At 37.6% G+C, this 21,571-nt stretch overlaps 1 protein-coding gene across 3 annotated transcripts in view; it reads left to right on the top strand.

Moving 5' to 3' along the window:
* Positions 1-21,571, top strand: part of plod2 (procollagen-lysine, 2-oxoglutarate 5-dioxygenase 2) — a 67,895-nt gene that overhangs the window by 17,469 nt on the left and 28,855 nt on the right. For all 3 annotated transcript variants that reach the window (XM_065294705.2, XM_065294704.2, XM_065294703.2), the window contains exons 2-4: positions 10,028-10,119; positions 10,456-10,592; positions 18,979-19,142. In XM_065294705.2, coding sequence (XP_065150777.2) covers positions 10,028-10,119; positions 10,456-10,592; positions 18,979-19,142 — 393 coding nt within the window. The remainder of the gene's footprint in view (positions 1-10,027; positions 10,120-10,455; positions 10,593-18,978; positions 19,143-21,571) is intronic.

Here is a 21,571-nt window from a genome sequence, read left to right as displayed (position 1 = left end):
ATCTCATTACTGATTGGCTGACTTTGCTGCTACTCAAAAAATGTAGCCAATTATTTTAAAGTGGAGGGGCAGTGAGATGCCTGTGATGTCATAAGCATCAGTTTTTCAGATTGGGCCGTTTTCTGGCTGACAAGAGAAATTTCTATGAGACTGAGATGTTTAGCATGTTTAGCACTTTTTGTATGTTCGTGAATGCGGGTAGACTACCATTATTCAACAAAGACAAGGTAAAAATGGTTTTTCATTCTCTGTCCCCTTTAACTTGTTTTAATAAATTATCTGTGAGGAATTTTGATCTAAAACTTCACATTCGTACTCTAGGGACACCAAAGATTTATTTGACATCTTAAAAAGTCTTGTGAAAAGTCCTCTTTAAAGTAAAGTGACAAAATGCTTTTTAATGTGGTCATAATATGAATAAGTGGTCTTTTTCAGCTTAAGTAACAAAGACTTACGTTTCCTTACTGTCATACTTTATGATGTAGTGATTAGTCTCTATGATATTCTGGATATGGGTCCAGATATGGTTGGCTTACACCTCTCTTTAAGGAGCTACAAAATATGTGCTATCATTCACTCTGTAGCACAAACAGTCCAATAGCAGTAATCCAAAGCAGAGCAGTATTGCATGCCTTCAGATTTCCCAAATCCCTTTATAGAGGGGAAAAATTCATTTGTAATTGTAGTATTTCCACAAACAAACAGAAGCAACTCCTATGTTGGCATGTCTAGTTGCTCTTGCCAATTAAACTCTATGGCAACACTCCTCAAAGGAAGTGACCCCACAATCTGTGAGCAACCATTTGGGTGGGCTATTGTCTGTATGGTCAAACGTGATTTGGGTGACGTCGGGCAAACAACCCCCATTGGTTCTCTGTTCCTCATGATTGGAATTGTTCCAGCTTGGGAATAATAAAAAAGTGTTACTGTTATGTACAAGCCCTAAACCGACTATTGTGTAAAAACAGGTGCGGATGATGTCATGCAGTGTTCCATTCAGCAGGCATTTACAACAAATGCAATTCGTCTTAATCCCAAAAGTGTGTCCCCTCCGCCAGAATACTACATGGTTGTAGACACAGGCGCATGTTTAAACAATCAAGGAAATTTCCAGGCCCCGACAGAGAAAGTTTTTCTATTTTAGTCGGGGACTGGTGAAATAATCTCCGTCTAACAGTCATCTCAAGAGCCGATTTTCTCAAGTTTGTACTGTGGCCAGACTTCAAATTAGATTACTCATCCTTAAGCGATACCTTGCAATGGAAGAGAAGTTTAGAAAGCGTTATAATTCTGCTTTTCTGTGTTTGTAGACGAGGATCATGTCATTCTGTATCATTTTTGTGTAGTAGTAAACTACTTATGGTTACTTGTATTGGCAGAAATGTGATGAGTTCTTGACATACTTTTTAACGTGCCTATGCAATTTGAACAAATAACAAACACAGCTCCCTACACTGATTCGGAGGTGCTGGTCTGTTGGAGAAGCACAGTGACATAAGGTATGAATGAGTGGGTGCTGTGGTATTGTCTGGATCTTGAGGGATCAGACTGTTTAATAAGGTCAGTTATGTGACTCAGTAAAGGGTTTATTTGTTTTCCAGAACTGTCTGCAGCCATGTTAGGAATTGCCATATTCCAGCTGATGGTAGTGTGTTTTTTAAAACAGATAATCTGGTGATCATTTAGTTGCAGTATGTTATTTTAGAAGCACAGCAGATGCAAGAGCCGCCACTAGGGTGGTACCCTTTCAAAAAGTACTATACATCTTGGTACCTAAATGTGTACAAGCCCCAAACCATTGATAACGCCACTGATAACATCAACTTGCGCCTGGACATAATGAGTTTATGGCCATTTATCAGACACCTTTTAAAGCCATTCATAGTGCAACTGTAGAGGCAACACCCCAGAGCAATCTAGGGTTAGGCATTTCCCTCAAGTGTGAAAAGTATTTGGGCAAGATTGTGATCTGAGTAATTTTTAGTACCTGGGTCTGTCCCACACGACAACTTTTGTGTTAGGGCGCAATCACATTTGGCAAGGTTGTCTTAAACTTAAGTCCCACTCCCCCACAGGCTTGCACTCATACTGTATTTTTTCTATCCTTGCCCGAGCATAATTTTGTCATTAGGTTGCGAAGGAAATCACTCTCTCAGCACTGGAGGCCATCACAATGTAACATTTGGGATGCGATGACGCACAGACCTCTCACATGTCTGCGCTCCCCCTCTGCAAGCTGGCCAGGGTGCGATTAACCAAACCATGCATGGTATGACGCCCTCACACTTTTCAAACAAACCAGGCTTTGGGGGTCAAACGGGTACCATTCGTTTTGGATAGTGTACAACCGTAGCGTCCCAATTCCTTAACTATTTAGCCATTGGTTTAAAGAATGATTTAATAACACATTTTTAACAATATCCATATTGAAAAACACAGTATACTGACACTTTGAAAGTCTATTTTATCTAATAAAAAGCTTTAAAGCTAGACCTTGAATGAAAAATTTTGCTCCATTTGCTCCAGGCTGGTGACTCATTTTTTCGAGGGCGCTCGATGTGAAGTTCGTCAAAACATGTATGTAGTCCGTCATGTGTATGGTTCGTAATTTTAAAATATTTGTTCTGCGTGGCGAGTGATCCTATGTGCATCACGGATGAGCAGTCACGAGTTGCCACTGTCCATGACATTATGGGGTGGTTTCCCGGACAGGGCTTATCCTAGTCCCATACTAAAATCACACAACTGATCTGTCAAAGACTGTCGACTCGGGTTGATCCACATCAATGTTCCTGCAATATTTTACTTTAGCTCCAGCTAAAAACAATGTTTTTAGGTAGAAAATTGAATTCCTTTGAGTATTGGACAGTGACCTCTCTGGACTGTACATCAACTTAAAGCACATTATGTACGGTCTGTGCACTCCATTTGCACACATTACTGCCCTATAGTCTGAATACTCCCATTATAATAAGTAATATAATATGACTCCTCTGTTTTTGTCATTCTTACTCTTTCAAGTGTATAGGAAGCTAGCTACACAAATCAGGAAACAAACTATGAATAAGGTGAATTATTTTTTAATCACAGATGATTAAAGTGTGTGTAATGTGTGCTGGCTTGGAGTAGAAGGTCCGGTATAGTCACTGATAATTGCTCAGTTCCTGTGAAGTTGACTTTCTCCATATCCAATACATGTCAAGATTAAAGAGATGCTGAACAAAGAACCATCAATCATTACAGGCCAAGAGATCTGACTTAATTTTTCCCATAGACTTATTAAGCTGTGGTCACACTTGATTTTCAGCATGCAGATTTCTATGCAGACCTTTGGATAGGATATCACATGCTAAAACTTTTTATTTAATTCACACATGATTGATTCTGACGTGCTTGCACCGTTATGGTTGCTTTTTAGTATTGTACAAAATAGGATTGTGTGATACTCTTTTCAGTTTATCCTCCATCTGAAAAGGTCACGCTTTGAATGAATTAACAGGTCAAAGTTCACTAAACTTGAACTTTGGAATGCAGTGAAGTGCAAAACTTTTCGCACAAACTTGCATTTCCGGTCTGAAGCATTTGCATGCTTATAAATTGAAGTCAATGGAATGAAAAGTGCAGTGTGACCTTACTTGAGACATACTGTACAGTATCTAGGGATTAGAGTAGGTCTCTTTGGGGATGGGTCCCAACAACCCCTAAGAACGCTATTCTTTATTGCTAACAAAATGAGTTTTGCTTGGACAAATATCAGATGGTAACATTACTTAAATGAGGCTTGGAAGTCATTAGCCTACCGTGAAATTTCTTGGCAGATTTTGTATTTAAGTGGTGTGGAATGTGTAGGTCACTGGTTATCTTCATATCTTCACAGTCGGTGCTGTTCGCCAGCAGTCGTGTCTCTTCACAACCCAGTGTCTGTTTATTTGTAGCCATGGCAACTGAGTCGCTCCAAATGTGTTGGGCTTCACTTGTGAGCCAACTCTCTATCTCTTCAGGGTGGCTAGTATAAACTTAACTGGCTACTGTGATCATTTGTTTTTTGGTGTTGTCTTAAGGGATCAAGTGGAGGTTAGGTCACTGCTGGGTCAAAGCAATTGGTGTTTATTTGCTTGCCTTAGGGAAAGACAAGAGAGAGAATGTAACCCCCATGATTACCCCCCTCATCCATTATGTAAATGTTTTAAGAATGCTGCTGCGCTGAGAGTCATGCCGGAAAATAGGTTTTAAATTGTGCAGAGAGTAAAACAATTTTGAAACAATTTTTTGGTGGGACATTTCAGTTTAAGCCTACTGAAGCCATAGTGGTACACAGTACAGCCAGGTGGATATTGTAAAATAATTATACACACGTGTAAATGATTATATAACTTTAGACAACACTCTGGGGTATGGTTGGGTTATAAACCATAATGGGAATATATTGGACAGAACACACTGCTGGGTTAAAATTGACTCAATGCTGGGTTGTTTTAATCCAACTGCTGGGTTATTATACCCCATGGTTGCATAACAACAACCCAACATTGGGGCATTTTTAACCCAGCATGGGGTAATTTTGAACCCAGCACGTGTTCTGTCTAATATTTACTTGTTATGGGTAAAAAATAACCCAGCCATTTTAAGAGTGAAGAGCTTGATAAGGTAAAAGCTTGTTAGATTTAGAAAAATAAGTAATGTTTATTTAATGTGGTTCATAAAACTTTAATCAAAATAAAGAGTTAAACAAAGTAAATGGATTTAAGATAAATGCTTGCCACAGAAATGAAAGTAAAATCTAGATTGGCAGGACCTGGTTTGTATATACAGTACATAACAAATAAAATAATATAATATTTAATATGACATTGTATGTTGTTTTTTAACAAGATGGAGCATACTTAATCTTAATTAACAGCAAACGTTCCCACCATGGCTTGACTACTTTTATGGAATACTGTAGTGTTTTTTTTTATTATTTTTATTTTTTTATTGAACATTTTCAGTTATAAACACAGAACAGACAAACACTGACATACATAAATCCCAGACCTTATAAACAGTAATAAAGCAAATAAGGAATGAATAAATTAATATGAAAGTAAAAAAATCCCTTTAATACAGTGTATGGAGACATTTCAATAAAGGTGCTATGTTTTACAAAGGTGTATAATTTGGGGTTTTGTTAGCTTATCCAAATGGTCAAGAAATGAACTCTGGTTAATTGAAAACTTCTCTATGAAGTTACTGTAGTTCTCGAAAATTGGAGTCTTTCCATTTGTATAACAGAGATCATGTCCATTATCCACATCCATTACATGGGGGGTAAGGATGATTTCCAGTTCTTTAACACAAGTCTCTTTGCCACGACCATGATTGTTGAAGCCTCGCTGGGAGGGAGGGAATATTTCCTGAGAATCCAAAGATGGCCAGTTTTGAGTCCGGCGGAAGAGGCACGTTGTAAGCTTTGGAGTATCAGTCAAATGTTCTTGTCCAAAAAGCTGACAGAGAGGGACAGAAAGCATGGGCGGTGGTATCCTCTGCCACATTACATTTGTCACATACTGGTGAAACAGAAGGGAAGTTTTTGTGTAGTTTTGTTTTTGGTGTAATGTTGACGATGGACTGTATTTATATTAAGTGTGCTTGCAAAATGCACACTTACTGTTCTTCATAAGTTTTCTTCTTTTTATTATTATTATTTCGCCCTAAGTTTTGGCCAGCTTCTGCAACTAGGCCGTTTGACACAACCCTGAGACTCTGTTCAAGTTTTAAAACGTTCGGGCAGTGATGGTCTAAGTTACTAAACTGGACGTACATGACCCTTGGACCAAGCCTCACAAAAGTTACTAGAAGGATTTTTGATTTTCAGAAGCGTTTTCCTGTCACAGCCCAAACGAAATCTGCAGCATAGCCGGCAAACAGGAAGTCGTTCATATCTCAGGAACGCTTTCACGCATTGAAACCAAACTTTGTACATAAATTTGGGACTCTAATGTGAGGATGCACAAGATAAAAAAAACTAATTGGGCGGCACCAGAGCAAGCACACTTTCGCAGTTTCTCCGGAAATGCATTTTCTAGTTATTATTATTATTTTAATGTATGTGCCCTTAAAATCTTTAATCAAAAAACATTAACATCATCCTCTTCTTAAAACAACCTTTCCTCCCTTTCTGTCATGAGGAATGGTGGGAGGCGGGACTATTGAAAACTTGTTTCTCCCTTGGGAAAAGTTTGGAGTGATTAGCAATTTGTATCCAATCAGTTCTCAACGGAAGAAATCAAGTCCCGCCCTACATTTTTTCTCATTTCAGAAGCCATTTCTCTTGGATATACGTCACATTGTGAAAAAGACAACAATCGCTACTTCAGTTTCATAGTGACTTTAAGTATGATATTTGTAGTAAAACTGCAGTAACCACAAAACCATGATTAATTTTCATAAGGGTTGACTTTCAAACATTGATATGTGTGTGATTTACTACATACAATTTTACGTCCGTTAAAATGTCTATTTGCTATTTATTTAATTTCATTTCTGTCTAAAAAACTGTTTATTTTTTTCTTTTCTTGTACAGTTTATCTGTTTTGCTTTAGCATGACCCATGTTTAAAATGTCTGGCAAATATCAAATTTTATCAGAGGTAACATTCCGGTCTTATTATGATTGATTTACTGATACCTTACACCCAGATATTAAATAAGGGGTCTTTTTAAGATAAGACTCAGTGAAACCTAGACATTTTATTGTCTCTATATTATATACAATATATCAAGATCCACAGACACATTTATACAGATAAGAAAAACACATTTAAAATGGATCAAAATAAAAAAGTATGTATAACAATACAGTGCCGTCTACATTGTAATGATCTCCAGGACATTCTGGTGTTTCTTGAGAACTCCTTAACTATGTAAAACTGACTAATGTGTTCTTCAGAATTAATGTCTAATATTTTGACTCGTGTGTTTCATCACACTGACCAAACTAATGCATGTTTTCCCTGTGGAAAGTTTTTATACTGTTAGTGGGGGAATTCTCTGGAATGCTGCAGAATGAATTAATGTTTTGGCAATGCATGTTATTCCAGAGCAGCTTTACAAAGAACAGTGCTTTATAAACTATACAAATTTAGTTTATTTCTAAACATAATCACTTCTGATGGCACGAATCGTGCACAGGCAAATTCCTGAAAGCATAAGGATATTAGAAACTAGAAAAATACATGGTGAGTGCTTTGGCATTATCCTGTGCATAAGGAGTAATAGTGTTGCGTATGGTGGTGGTAAGCGTGGTGCTGACGGTTAGTTAGCAGAGAAAGGTTTTAGTTTGTCAAACACCCGCTACATTTCCGCTGGAGGTGCCGTGGGGGACTAACGGGCCTTCCAGTGGAGCAGTGTGTGAAAATAAATTCTGGGCTGGGGTGTGAAAGACTGGGTAACTTCAGTCATCCGTCATCTCGGGTGTTTGAGAAACAGCCCCAGAGAAATCTTAAAAAAACACGAGAGAAGAAACTGGATGTGTATTCGCAATATGTAATACTGTAGCACTTCGACTTCACAGATGACACACAGTGAGAATAAAACCAAATTTTTGGTGCAATCATCATGTAATTGTCCAATAACAATGCATAAATATATTAGGCTATTTACTAATCCAGTATTCCACTAAATGAACAAAACATCAAACAGTTTCCCTGTGTCCGTCTCCCACTGGTTGAAACAAACATGCTATCTTGCCACAGACTCATGCTATTGGTTGAGCCGACGATGCTATGTCAGGCTGCTCGAACAAACAAAGCAATGTTTTTAAATGACCACATAGCACAGTTTGAAAATATTTTCCTCATATTTGTCTGCACATAAAACTGTGATATGAAATGTATTTTGACATTGAAATATGTATACACGGCACATTTAAAAGTATTCTGGGTGGGTCTCAAAAGTTGAACGGAGGGTCAATGTTTTTGCCTCTTTTATTTCAGAAAGGAACACATGATTCATTTTCAGCTATGAGTTATGGAAGGAGCAACTGGATTTCTCCACACATGTAATAGCTCAGCTGTGCACTTCCAGCTTAGACCACCTGATCTCTGTGATGAGAACAACATTGAAAAATACTACAAACAAATGGTTGATAAAGGTTTATTCTAAAAGTTTAAACACCAAAGATTTTCAAGCTCCAAGTTTAGGTCTTACGAAAAATAATTATTTTTAAATTTTTCAAGGTTCAACTTCTGACATTCATCAGGTTGAACAGCAACACTCTTGGGATGAATGTAAATCATAGATTCCCTCGAGGTTTCTTCTTGAAATAAAAATGTTATTTCATGATTTTTTCCTTGTCACTCTCTCATCTTCAGCTGGTTTACTGCGAGTTTATAAAGCACTGTTCTTGTTAAGCTGTTTTGGAATAACATACATTGCCAAAACATTAATGCATTCTGCAGAATTCCAGAGAAGCTCCCCAATATCAGTCTAAAAACTTTCCACATGGAAAACATGCATCGGTTATAGTGTAATGTAACTCATGAGTCAAAGTATTAGACATGAAATTCTGAAAAACACATTAGTCAGTTCTACATTCTGTAGATAAGGACTTCTCAAGAAAAAAACAGATCATCACAATGCAGACGTCATTGTATTGTTATTTTTTCTTCGAATCCACTTTAAGGGCAGGTTTCCTGGACAGGGTTTATCCTAGTCCCAGACAAAAAAGCATGTTTAAGCTGCATCTGTGGATATATTGTACAGGAAACTGTAATTTTATTGGCAATAAAAGCAAAGGATCAGATGTAGCTAATAAGCTACAATATATACCTCTAGGGCTCACTGAATCTCATCTGAAAAATACCCTTTCTTTAATGTCTGGGTTTACGGTATCAGTAAATCAATTACAATGAGACTGGAATGCTACTTCTGATAAAATGTGATATTTGCATTATTTAATTCATTCGAAATCTAACTGCTAGATGCCGCAAAAAAATATACTGTACCTTTAAAGGTGCTTTGTGTAAATTTTAGCGGCATCTAGTGGTGAGGTTGCGAATTTCCACCAACAGCTCAGTCTACTGCTCACCCCTCGCTTTTGAAACGCATAGAAACGCCATGGTAACCACCACCGGAAAAACATGTCACAGTGGAGAGAAAAGGTTTGTCCGTTAAGGGCTTCTGTAGAAACATGGCGGCACAAAATGGTGACTTCCATGTAAGGGGACCCTCTGTGTATGTAGATAAAAACGTCTCATTCTAAGATAATAAAAACATAACGGTTCATTATGAAAGTTTTTATACACCCCCAATGATATAGTTTTGTACATTATTTTGCATTTCTGTCAAGAGATCCTTCTAAAAATTACACACTGCACCTTTAAAATTAAGAAACCAACATACAATATATTTCAGATTATGATGTATTTTATTTGTGACATATGTATATACCAGGTCCTACCAATCTAGAATTTACGGTCATTTTGCAGTCAGAATAAAATTAATTTTGACAGTGTCAGATTTTTTTTCACACACCGCTCCACTGGAGGGCCCATCATCACTCTGCGGCTCGTCCAGCGGAAATGTAGCGGGTTCTTGAAAATCTAAAACCTTTATCTCATAACTAACCGTCAGCACCACGCAACACTATTCCTCATTACGCAAAGGATACTGCCAAAACACTCACCATGTATTTATCCTCACACAAGGAGGTGATGAACTTTCGGACTCAGTCTTACGAGTGTTGACTTAGGTTTGAGGTTTGGTTGTACCTTGGTTTGGAGTAACTATATCCAATACTTCATACGGTAGGCAAAGAGCAACGTATATATTTTGGTAATGAGGCTCTTTAGTTCTCAGCGGGGTTTTGGAAGCTGAAGATTACTAAACGGTGTACTTTTCATGAAGAAAACAGCTCTCTGGATACGCTTTCTAAACCCAACTTAACCACAGTCACAAACGGTCATGTTATTGTAATATATGAAAATGTTATGCTTGACGTTCTGTTTCATTCTCCAGTTTGTTTACTCTTTATTTTCCTCTGTCAACAGACAAACTGCTTGTACTTACCGTTGCCACACAAGAGACTGATGGTTTTCTGCGATTTATGCAGTCAGCCAACTACTTTAACTACACTGTGAAGGTAAGACTGATATAACAGAGTAGGCTATATCTGTTCATAGCTTTATTGTTATTGTTAAATCGGCCAATTTACTAATAACAGTGCAACAATTATGTGTCTAGCAGTTTAAAATAAGAATAAATTAAAATATCAGTACCTGACTAATGTGTCTTCATGACTATTTTAATATCAGTTACCACCAAAAAAATTCCCTATGGGTGATACAAGACCTCAACATATCAGCCTAAATACTTTGCATGCATAGAAACCAATGAGTACTCATAGGACTTTCTGGCTTGATAATAATATATTTGAGATGTCAAAATTGTCAACTAACATTGCTAAATGCTAACACAGGTGCTGGGAATGGGGGAGACTTGGAAGGGAGGAGATGTCGGTCATTCCATTGGTGGTGGTCAGAAGGTTCGCTTACTGAAGGAAGCCATGGAGTCTCTAGCTGATCAAGAGGACATGGTGATTCTTTCTGTGGACAGGTAGGTTCAGCATTAGCTTGTATGAGTCATATGCATGAACTAATTATTGGAATTGGAAAAAAACTAATTAAACAAGTGAGCATTAACTAGTCACAGCTGATTTGCACTGCTGAGGCCTGGTTTGGTGGCTTCAGTAGGATGTTGGGCACTTTTTTTATCTGGGTCCCAGAGTGGATAAATCTGAAAGAAAAACCCTCACTTCTTTGTGTGTAAAGCCAATCTGTATATTTTAGTCCTTTTCTCACACAGATTACGGAAAATATACAGAAAAATATGTATGTTTGCTTATCATCTGCTATTTCTCTCTGGAGAAACCATGCACCTGAATTTATTTTCTGATATCAACATGAACTAGCTCTTGACGTGCGCTGTTTTATGAAGCTGATAATTGATCTCAGTTTCAGCACAGATAGTGAGGAGCTTTCTGATCTCTGTATTATTCCAGTTTGCAGACATTTCTCGTTGTGAATGTTGATCTGTATATAAAACCTCCGTGTCAAAGAGCTGAACGGCAGCTTGTTGCGATGACACTACAACATAAGCCATTGTTTCTGCCATTTGTTCACACCTCACATATTTTTTGAGATGATTTATTTACGATCGAATAAAAAAAGATTGTAAAAACAAAAAGATTGGATAGAGAAAGCACTGGCTTCGTATGGATGTGACCTTGGAGACTTGTTAAGAGACTTAGCATCAGCTTGGCCAGGCTGGGTGATCAAACAGTGTATTGTTTCTTTCACTTTGAAACACTTTTAGGACACTTTTAACCCCTTGTTAAGCAGCTCTTTAAACTTGTAATTCTGTAAGTGGATGAACAATGCTTTAAACCCCGAGTTATAAATCATGTGCTATCTCTAAACTGCACTGAAGAAAATTTGCTGTAATCATGCAGCTGGTTGCCAGTAACTTACAGTAAAAGATAAAGACTGAAAATGATTCATGTTCATTTAACTTTGAACAAACTGTTGCCAGTAAATAACTTAAATGTAAAATCTACAGTGAGTTACTGGCAGCTAGTTGTCAGTAATAATGTAATTTCTACATAACTTTTTTTACAGTGTTCAGTTAATTTTAGTAGTAAAAAAATCCCATAAATGACAGCATATATACAATAAAGCAGGGGTTCTCAAACTTTTTTGGGATGCCTACCCCCCTTGTGACCCTTATACATAGAATTTGAATTATATTAATTTATTAAAAATATATTAAATTATATAATGCAGTGCTGTTTGGTTCGTAGGGGAGAGTGGGGCACAACCTAACACTTGTTGACTTTGGCTCTATCATTCAAAAAATATTTAAGTTAGATTAATAAAGCAATAAGCCCCAAGAAGCAGTGGGTTACCAGTGCATTTTATAACAGCTAAGGGGCGAAGCGGAGTTCAAAGCTGAAAAAAATGTTCAGCTAAAAGTGGAGATAATTCCATTTATGTGAATAACTTTTGTAAGAGATCAGATTCAGAGCCTGATCTAAATCAGTACGCAGCAACAGTGGCGCAGTGATACTCCTGTAATGCGGTCTGAACCGTGGGTTTACCGGGGTATTTTATCATGGCTTAGAACGCGTTTCAACCAATCAGAATGAAGAACCAGAACTGCTCGTTTTATAATTATATTTTTTACACAATCAACACACACATCTCTGCTACAAATGAACGCTTAAAGGACAAGTTCGGTATTTTAGACTTAAAGCCCTGTTTTCAGATTGTTTATGGTGAAATAGAATGGTTTTGACTGAAATTTCGACATTTTCGGCTGCCCTGAGAATTTTCGCGTGTTTGCGTTTCAGCTCAGACCTCTACAATGGGTTTAATGGTGCACTGGAACAATCCTTCCTAAAATGCATTAAACTTTCGTTTACAAAGACGTGAAACTCACCGAGTGGTCGGGGGTGTTCACTGGTATGCTCACACAAAAATCGCTCCAAAAGACGCATTCCAACAGGTTTTATCGTAGTTTTTACCACCTCCATTGACATGTATTAGATGTGCTGTGAGGTACGGTATTACTCCGCGCCGGGAACTTTGTTTCTATTCTTGCAATTGGCAAAGGCGGATTAGCGCCACCACCTGGGCTGGAGTGTTTATTATTCAAGCTCTAAGCGGAAGAATGTACGGGTGTGAGGAGTTTGGGAAAATAGGTCCACAAGTTAACAACGAATGCTAAAACAGCTGTTGGAAAGCATCTTTTGCAGCGATTTTTGTGTGAGCATATCAGTGAACACCTCCGACCACTCGGTGAGTTTCACGTCTTTGTAAACGAAAGTTTAATGCATTTTAGGAAGGATTGTTCCAGTGCACCATTAAACCCATTGTAGAGGTGTGAGGTGAAACACAAACACGCGAAAATTCTCAGGGCAGCCGAAAATGTCGAAATTTCAGTCAAAACCATTCTATTTCACCATAAACAATCTGAAAACAGGGCTTTAAGTCTAAAATACCGAACTTGTCCTTTAAAGTGAAATACGAAAACACGAAAGTGAAAACACGAAAACACAAAGTGACAGGGATGCAAATGTTACAACTTACCCCATAGGTGGGGTTAATTGTAACAGAGGGTTTGTTGTAATACCTGATAGAAAATTGGTTAATGCACTTCTGTCTAAAGGTGGATATTGTTTCTATATCTGCCTATAATAGATAGATATCTAAACATTTATCCATCCATGATCCTTCATCTAACCCAGTGGTTCTCAATCCTGGTCCTGGAGGCCAATTGCTCTGCACATTTTGTATGTCTCTCTTATCTGATGGACAATGAGATGTCTGCTAATGAGCTGATGATTTGAATCAGCTGTGTTAAACAAGGGAGACATACAAAATCTGCAGAGCAGTTGGCCTCCAGGACCAGGATTGAGAACCACTGATCTAACCATCCTTGTTTTGTGCATCAATGCAAATTGTCAGGATCCGTCAAAATCATGTGTTTAATTATATCTAGTCTTTGTGTTTGGGGTCCTGGCAGTACCATGTTCTATGTGGGAAATGCGTGGTTTTAGTATTGAATTATTCTGACCACGCATTTCCCGGGTCTCGTCACTTTTTACCCGCTCCCTTACTTGTCATTAATTTCAGCTGTGTCCCTCATTAGTTCTCCCTATTTATTGTCCTTGTGTTTGCTGTTCTGTGCTCGTGCGTCTGGTTGCTTCTTGTCGGTTCCTGTGTCTGCATTTGTGAATATTTGAGAGTCATTTAGTCCAGTTTGTTTAATGTCTTGTTTAGTATTAGTCTGGTGTTGTGTTTGCCCCATCTTGTTTTGCCCCCTCGTGGGTTTTGTTTTTACCCTGTTTTGTTATTAAATCACTTATTTGTTCACGTCTGCATCTGGGTTCATTTCTTGTCCATATCTCCTCACACAAATAAGGAGGTTTTTTTTGTTTAACCCTTGTGCCTTGTTCCAATTCACTACCCTTTCGTGTTGTTAGCGGCCAAAAAAGGCCACTAAATTAAACGGCTGTAAAAATGTATCAGATTAATATTTTTTTCAAATTTTTTTGCATAAATCTGTTAATCAACCTCAGAACTGATCAAAACTACCAAATGTTTCCAAAAATTTCATGATTTTAACTCTTTAATTGCCAAGCTCATAAGTGATGCCACTGATTTGAGAAAAAAAAAAACACAAAATCACTGATTTTCAATATAAAAAGTGATTGTGGACTGAATTTTTTTTCACCCTTTTCACAGTCTTGGGCATGCCAAAAATTGGTAAAAACATTGGCTTTGATGCATTTTTAGTTTTTGTGCAGCATCAGATTAAATTTTTTTCTCCCTCATTTATTGTTTGTGGCCATTTTTTCCCCATTGACTTCCATTATAACAACATTTTTTGATTGCAGAGCCATGACACCTTATTACCATGCATTTTTGATTCTTTGTGGTTTTAGTTTTTGCAAAGAGGTAAAATTTGTCATTTTTACTGTTGATCACCATGTGGCACAATTAACCCTTTAGTAGCCTGTGCAAAAAAAGAAGAGCTTGAATTCTGGATTGTACATTGAGTTATATGGACTATAACAGCATATTAGAGAGAGAGAGAGAGAGAGAGAGAGAGAGTGTGTGTGTGTGTGTGTGTGTGTGTGTGTGTGTGTGTGTGTGTGTGTGTGTGTGTGTGTGCGTGCGTGCGTGCGTGCGTGCGTGCGTGCGTGCGTGCGTGCGTGCGTGCGTGCGTGCGTGCTTGCTTGCATGTGTGTGCGTCTGTGTGGAAAAATCTGTAAAAAATCTTCTCTTCATCAGATTTATTAACAACATTTATTATGAACCAAAATGCAAAAACAACTTCAAATAAACTGAACAATGAAGCAAGAGTAGAGGATGGATGGAGAACTAAACAATCAAACTAATTTTTTGGTGTGTATATGTGTACGTGTGTGTGTTCAGTCTTTTTAGCAGGACTTGCAGCATATTACTTGGTGCTCTCTGCAAGTGTGTCTACCACAACGGATACAAATGCTGACTGTTCTTTTTTTGGTTCTGTACACCACTTGCATGTTCCCCTCTTCACTCCTGAGCTGCTGGTGCCTGCTGGTGTCTGTGGATTTGTGTCTAGAGGGACAGCTACAGGAGACTAAATCCCTCTCACCAGTGCAGCACTAACTGGTGCGCGAGGGAGGTGCTCTCTCCTCAATACTAACACTAACCCTACACACACACACACACACACTCGCACACACACACACTCGTACACACACACTCGTACACACACAATGGTTTTATAGTCCATATAACTCAATGTACAGACCAGAATTTATGCTCTGTTTTTTTGCACAGGCTACTAAAGGGTTAATGGTGCCACATGGTGATCAACAGTAAAAATGACAAATTTTACCTCTTTGCAAAAGGAAAAGGCACAAAGAATCAAGAATGCATGGTAATAAGGTGTCATAGCTCTGCAATCAAAAAATGTTGTTATAATGGAAGTCAATGGGGAAAAAATGGCCACAAACAATAAATGAGGGAGAAAAAAATTTAATCTGATGCTGCACAAAAACTAAAAATGCATCAAAGCCAATGTTTTTACCAATCTTTGGCATGCCCAAGACTGTAAAAAAGGTAAAAGAAAATCCAGTCCACAGTCACGTTTTATATTGAAAATCTGTCATTTTGTGTTTTTTTTTCCCCAAATCAGTGACACTACTTATAAACTTGGCAATGAAAGAGTTAAAATCATGGAATTTTTGCAAACATTTGGTAGTTTTGATCAGTACTGAGGTTGATTAACAGATTTATGCAAAAAAAATGTGAAAAAAATTTCATCCGATAAATTTTTACAGCAGTTTAATTTAGTGGCCTTTTTTGGCCGCTAACAACACGTAAGGGTAGTAAATTTGCCCACGGTATATTGTTAAGTTTTTGAAAAATTTCAAAGCATTTTCTTAAAATATGTGTAAATATAAGATTTGTCACCAAAAATCATTCCATTTGCTGAAACACAGAGAAAGTTGTGGCCAAATTAAGACAAAAAAATTGCAAAAATGGCCAAAAATGGCCCCAACAACACATAAGGGTTAAAGGTCTGCACAATTAAGACAAAACAATCATAATTTTGAGTTATTTTCCCTGATATTTTATTAACCGTTATCATTTTGATTAATAGAAGCTGTGTAAAAATGTTTTCAATCCCAGCTATCAGTTACTAGGAGTTGCTGACATGTTTCAAAATACTGTTATGTTTTAGGTAACAAGACAGTGATTAAAATAATATACGGTTGGATTTGGTGACTTACACACCCAACTCAGCAATAAAAAAATCATAAGATGAAATAATTTACTTTTATGCCTCCAAAACACTCTTTGTTCAATATCTTAACCAAAACACATCCAAACTTTTCACAAATTCACAGGAGGTCATCTTCTGAGAAGAGAAAAAGACCAAAAGCACAGATTGCTCGGCCTTGTAGAAATATGTAAAGTAGCCGTGTTACAATTAACCCGCGTTGGTTTGTGCCCCGCTTACCCCTACCCTTATTTATTTCAGTTTTAATTACAATTAATTTATGATAAATTTATGTATTTTGTTAAATGTCATAAAACCGGGCCCCCCGGCACCATCTTGCCCCCCAGTTTGAGAACCACTGCTATAAAGTAACAATACCAGTCCACAAGTACTGCTCTGATATTCATGTTTATAATAAATAGACTTTAACTGAGATATTTTTGTAAATATCTGTAATAAAATAGAAATAATGTTCAGCAACAGATCCTGTTAAATTGTCAAAATGTATGCAGTAAGTTTTTCAATTAACTATAACAAATGTGCCATTTGTGTAAAAGCGCATCCATGTTATCAGGGGCGTCGCTAGACCCCTTTTACTGGGGCACGTGCCCCAGTGTAAATCTTTTGTGCCCCTGTGTAAATCTCAAGTTTACATTTTAGCAGTTAACTAGTTTATTCCTTTACAAAGACAATCGCGGCAAAACGGATCTATATGCAATGTAGTTACCCAATTCACGTTTGAAAAAGCGACGCAACAGTCGCACTGACGCGTGCACGCCTCAATTCATGTCCGCGTCCGCGCACGCGCACGGACATGAATGGGTGCGCGGACGCGGACATGAATTGAGGCGTGCAAGCGACTGTTTTGCCGTGCGCAGCCGCATACAAAGTACACGCGATTGAGTTGGTTTATGAAAACATAGCGAGACTAAAGTAAGGTTCTAAATAATAATGAAAATCTCATTGACGCATGTGATGGACATCAGAAATGTTTTGTGCAAAGCAGGAAAAGGGAAGAAAAAATGAGAGATGATGAATTTAAGGGAGTAAATACACATAACATCCTACCCTGTCAGGGCTTAAACATTAGAGGGAAAATTTGAGGAAAACCTCTGTCAATAGTCTATAAAATTGCATTGTTCACATACAAAAACTGTGTTATACTGTTCTGTATTTTCAGATATGATATTAATATTTAGTTCACTAGCTCTAGATCATTACATAATCAGTTAGCAGTAACTAAGATAGATTTTTTAGTAGTCATAAAATGAAAATATTCTTAAAAATAAAAAAAGAAGTTATTAATCATTGTTATGTAAAATGCAAATGTGCATAACATTTTTTTCTCTCCAGCCATTATTTCCAAACATTTTATGCCTTTAAACATGTTAATTATGTTGTATATATGTATATATGAAGATGATACTTAAATATTTTTAAATAAATGTTTGTCTTTCCCAGTACTTGTTGCAATGTTGGAATAGTGGGTTAAGCAAAGGAAATTGTATCTTGCACACCGCAGGCTTTCAAGAAAAAGTAAAAAAAAAAAAATGGGGGGCCTGTGCCCCAGTAGAGCTTTATGTCTAGCAACGCCCCTGCATGTTATACTCCATCAGTGGCAGACATCTTGGCTTACTATCGACGACTTCATGGAAAACAGCAAGACTTTACAGGCAAAATGGATGGGCATTTGTTCAACAATTTTGTAGGCCTACATTTAAAACCAAGGCTCTTGCCGAAATGGTGGCATTTTGCTCAATTTATAATAATCAGCCATGAAAATGGCCTGTTATTTAACCTCATCATTCATGGAAAATGATGGCATGTTGTTTTATAATGAAAGTATAGCGAGAGTTCTTTGCCATGCCATGCAGGTCTGGGTGTGGTGTTGAATTGAAATCTCATTATTATAATCACAGAGCAGAAAAAGCCCGGTGTTTGAAGTTAACTTTATGTTTACCCTTCTATGCAATTGTGTTTATCAAAGGCTCATTTATATAAAACCCCCCCTTAATATAAAACGCATCAAATCAAGTCCTTATAACATATTTCTCTGAATTTAAACACAGCTATTTATACACACCCAAATCTGGAATTAGAGACATTTCTAGGTCGCTTAAACAAGGAGAAGTTTAGGATAACAAAATTCAAAGCTGTATGTAAATGAATAGGTAGCCTTATGTATAACCTAAACATTTAGGTAACTCCCATGCACCTAGTCTCTTTGTTATAATTTTTGGGGGGGTTACTATATTTTTCTTAGTAATATTTCATGCACATTTGAGACCATATTGTCACATCGAGTCAGATATTCCAGAGCTGAATTTTCAGTCGTGCTTGGAATAGGAAAACAATTTGTGTGCACAGATGTTCCTCAGACAAGACGAAACCTTGGTTCTTCCCCCAGAGTTAACTTCCTATGATGACATTTATAGTAACTCGCGTTACCAGGCAAGACCTAAGCGCCTGTGAAATGCCCTCCATTCTATTCCAGCAGTGAAAATAGACACAGCTGATTAAATAAACGAGTGGTGGATTAGCAAATATTGTTTATATAACTGTTTTGTAACATCCTTACTGTGAAAGTATGACGTACTGCTGATCAATTGATGAATAGGTTGGCGTAGTGAACAGGATGACAGATTAAATATTTTCCCTTTTCCCTCAGTTATGATCTCATTTTTGCTGGTGGACCTCAGGAGATTTTAAGAAAGTTCCAGCAGTCCAATCATAAGGTGGTGTTTTCTGCAGATGGTATTATCTGGCCAGATTCACGACTTACAGAGAAGTACCCTCCTGTTCGCAATGGGAAACGCTTTCTTAACTCTGGAGGTGAGTAAAAACATGCACACTCAGTGGGATATAATGGAAACACCATGTTTTATGCAATGACCCATCAAGATGTTCTGTTTTTACATGGAAGATGTCCCAAAATGCATTGTGCTTATTCAAATTAATTGAAAACAAAGCAACAAGAAACCAAGATAGAAGTTGTGTCCCAAATGACATATTATGCCCTTACACTATCCACTATGTAGTCTACCATCTAGTGTTTGAATTTATGAATGGTAGTGAGACCTACAGTATTGTCTCTTACTAACTGTTTTTTGCTAACCATAAGTGTAAGTGGATTTCAAGGGAAGAGCAAATGACATCAAATGCATAACACATTACGAGTCAATGAATATGACTTTGTACGTTGTACATTTGATGTAAGTGTTCACTGTTTTGTCCAACATGACCATAGTCACCATCAGACTGAAGTGTAATAATCTTTGCTCACACATTGCCTGATAGCTCTTCTCCTCCATTACATGAGCAAAACTGCAATTGTTGAGTGCACAAAGTGTCCAGCGTTAGTTTTTTGAATGAATGAGTGCATTATTCAGGTACATGAAGTGCACTTGTTGTTGGAAATTTCCATTTGGCGTAGTCAGAATAGTACATACGTTTGTGATTTGGGAAACACCTATGGTTCTGAAACCAATGTTCAATATGGATATGAACGTGAATGCTTCAACTTCACAGTCTGCATTTAAGTACTCCTCAAAAGTTTGTTTAGTACCTCTTGGTTCACAACATCGTTAACAGTTTGTGTCACATTTTCCACCTTCCATGTGGCAGGTCAGTCTTTAAAAGATTGCTCCACTTTCATAAAACAAATCCCGATAATTTCCTTAGCTGTATGTCATCCAAGATGTTTATGTCTTTTTTTGTTCAGTCTAGAACAAATTAAGTTTTTTGAAGAAAACATTCCAGGATTTTTCTCCATATATTGGACTCTAGTGGACATCAATAGTTTGGCAATTTTAATGCAGTTTAAAATTGCAGTTTCAATGCAGCTCTAATCGATGCCAACCAAGGCATAAGGGTCTATCTAGGGAAACGACATATGTACTTAAAAAATATGTACTTTTCAACAACAACTTCTCGTCTTGCACTAGCCATGTGACACGAAAACATGTAAACAATAAAGTGACACGAGGACATTAATTAGTATCATTGCACATACAACTGCTTCACAACGGTCCTCTTTCTCAACACTTGTAAACCATGGAATGGTAGTTTTGCATATGTCATGCGTTTCCCTTTGAAGTGATTACGTAATGCGTAAGGAATTACGTAATAATGAGGTTGTGGTTAAAAAATTACATTTTATGTATTTTTTGGCAAAAATGATGATTGTTTCGCTAGATAAGATCCATTTGAAGCTGCATTGAAACTGCACTAATTTAACTGTATGGAGAAAAATCCTGAAATTTCCTCAAAAAAATTAATTTCTTCTCAACTACTGTAAATAAAGAAAGAGATAAATCAATTATCCAAATTTTTATTATCAAAGTGCAATATTCCTTTAAGAGCTAAACTCAGGCTATAATGACTGGGAAGACTTTGTTTGCACAAGGTCATGACCGTCAGTGATTTGACCCATATCTTCCCAACATAGTTTCCCCCGAACGCTGCTGTGTTGGTTTGTTTGGTCTAGTAGGATTTGGAACAATGCAAGCCGAGAGATAACAGAGAGCACAGAAAAACAGTAAAATTTCATTATCAGTGAAATACGATACAGAATTTGTTTTCTTTGTAAACCACCAAGCAGCGGCCAGTCACCCTGTGGAATTTCCTGAGGCATAGAGCTCTATTCATGCAAGGGCTCAAGTGAATGGTGCATTTATTTGAGTCCATGGGCGTACGTGTGTGTCCGTCCATCCTGCCCAGGCTCTTAGATGAAGAACAGTCACATCGGCGGTCATTACACATAAAGCCTCTGGTCCTTGCTCGTCTTAACGCAGTAGTCTTGATCCAGGCTATTTTAAACCGGTGAATTGCTGCTTTGAATGTGGTGGTCACTGGTCTGGTGTATTGTCCTGTCAGGGCGTTGAGTCTGTGTCATTAACGGGACAAATTTATTTGTGTTGGAGTTCCTGTTCGATACCATTCACTTTCTAAATTGAAGGCTGGTTTTATACCTCAGGCTGTCCAGTAGATTGTGGTGACCAATGTTTGTTTCTTTTGGACAAGGGATGTCATGTCCATCAGTTTGTGGAAACATAAAAGATTCAGAACACTGTGCTTTAGTCAAAAGGAGATCCAGGTCTTTTTTTGGTCCTATTCAGACCTGAAGTGATCTCAGTCCCTTTCTTGTTCACATATTAACTTCATCAGAATTCAGACCCAGCTTTCTGTGCAGCAAATGATTTTGATTTATGTCAAAACCCACGCAAAGCAGACTGGGACCTCATTATTTTCACATGTCAAAA

Source organism: Paramisgurnus dabryanus, chromosome 22 (genome assembly GCF_030506205.2).
Source record: "Paramisgurnus dabryanus chromosome 22, PD_genome_1.1, whole genome shotgun sequence".
Lineage (NCBI taxonomy): Eukaryota > Metazoa > Chordata > Actinopteri > Cypriniformes > Cobitidae > Paramisgurnus > Paramisgurnus dabryanus.
This window is presented reverse-complemented; position numbering and strand designations above follow the sequence as displayed.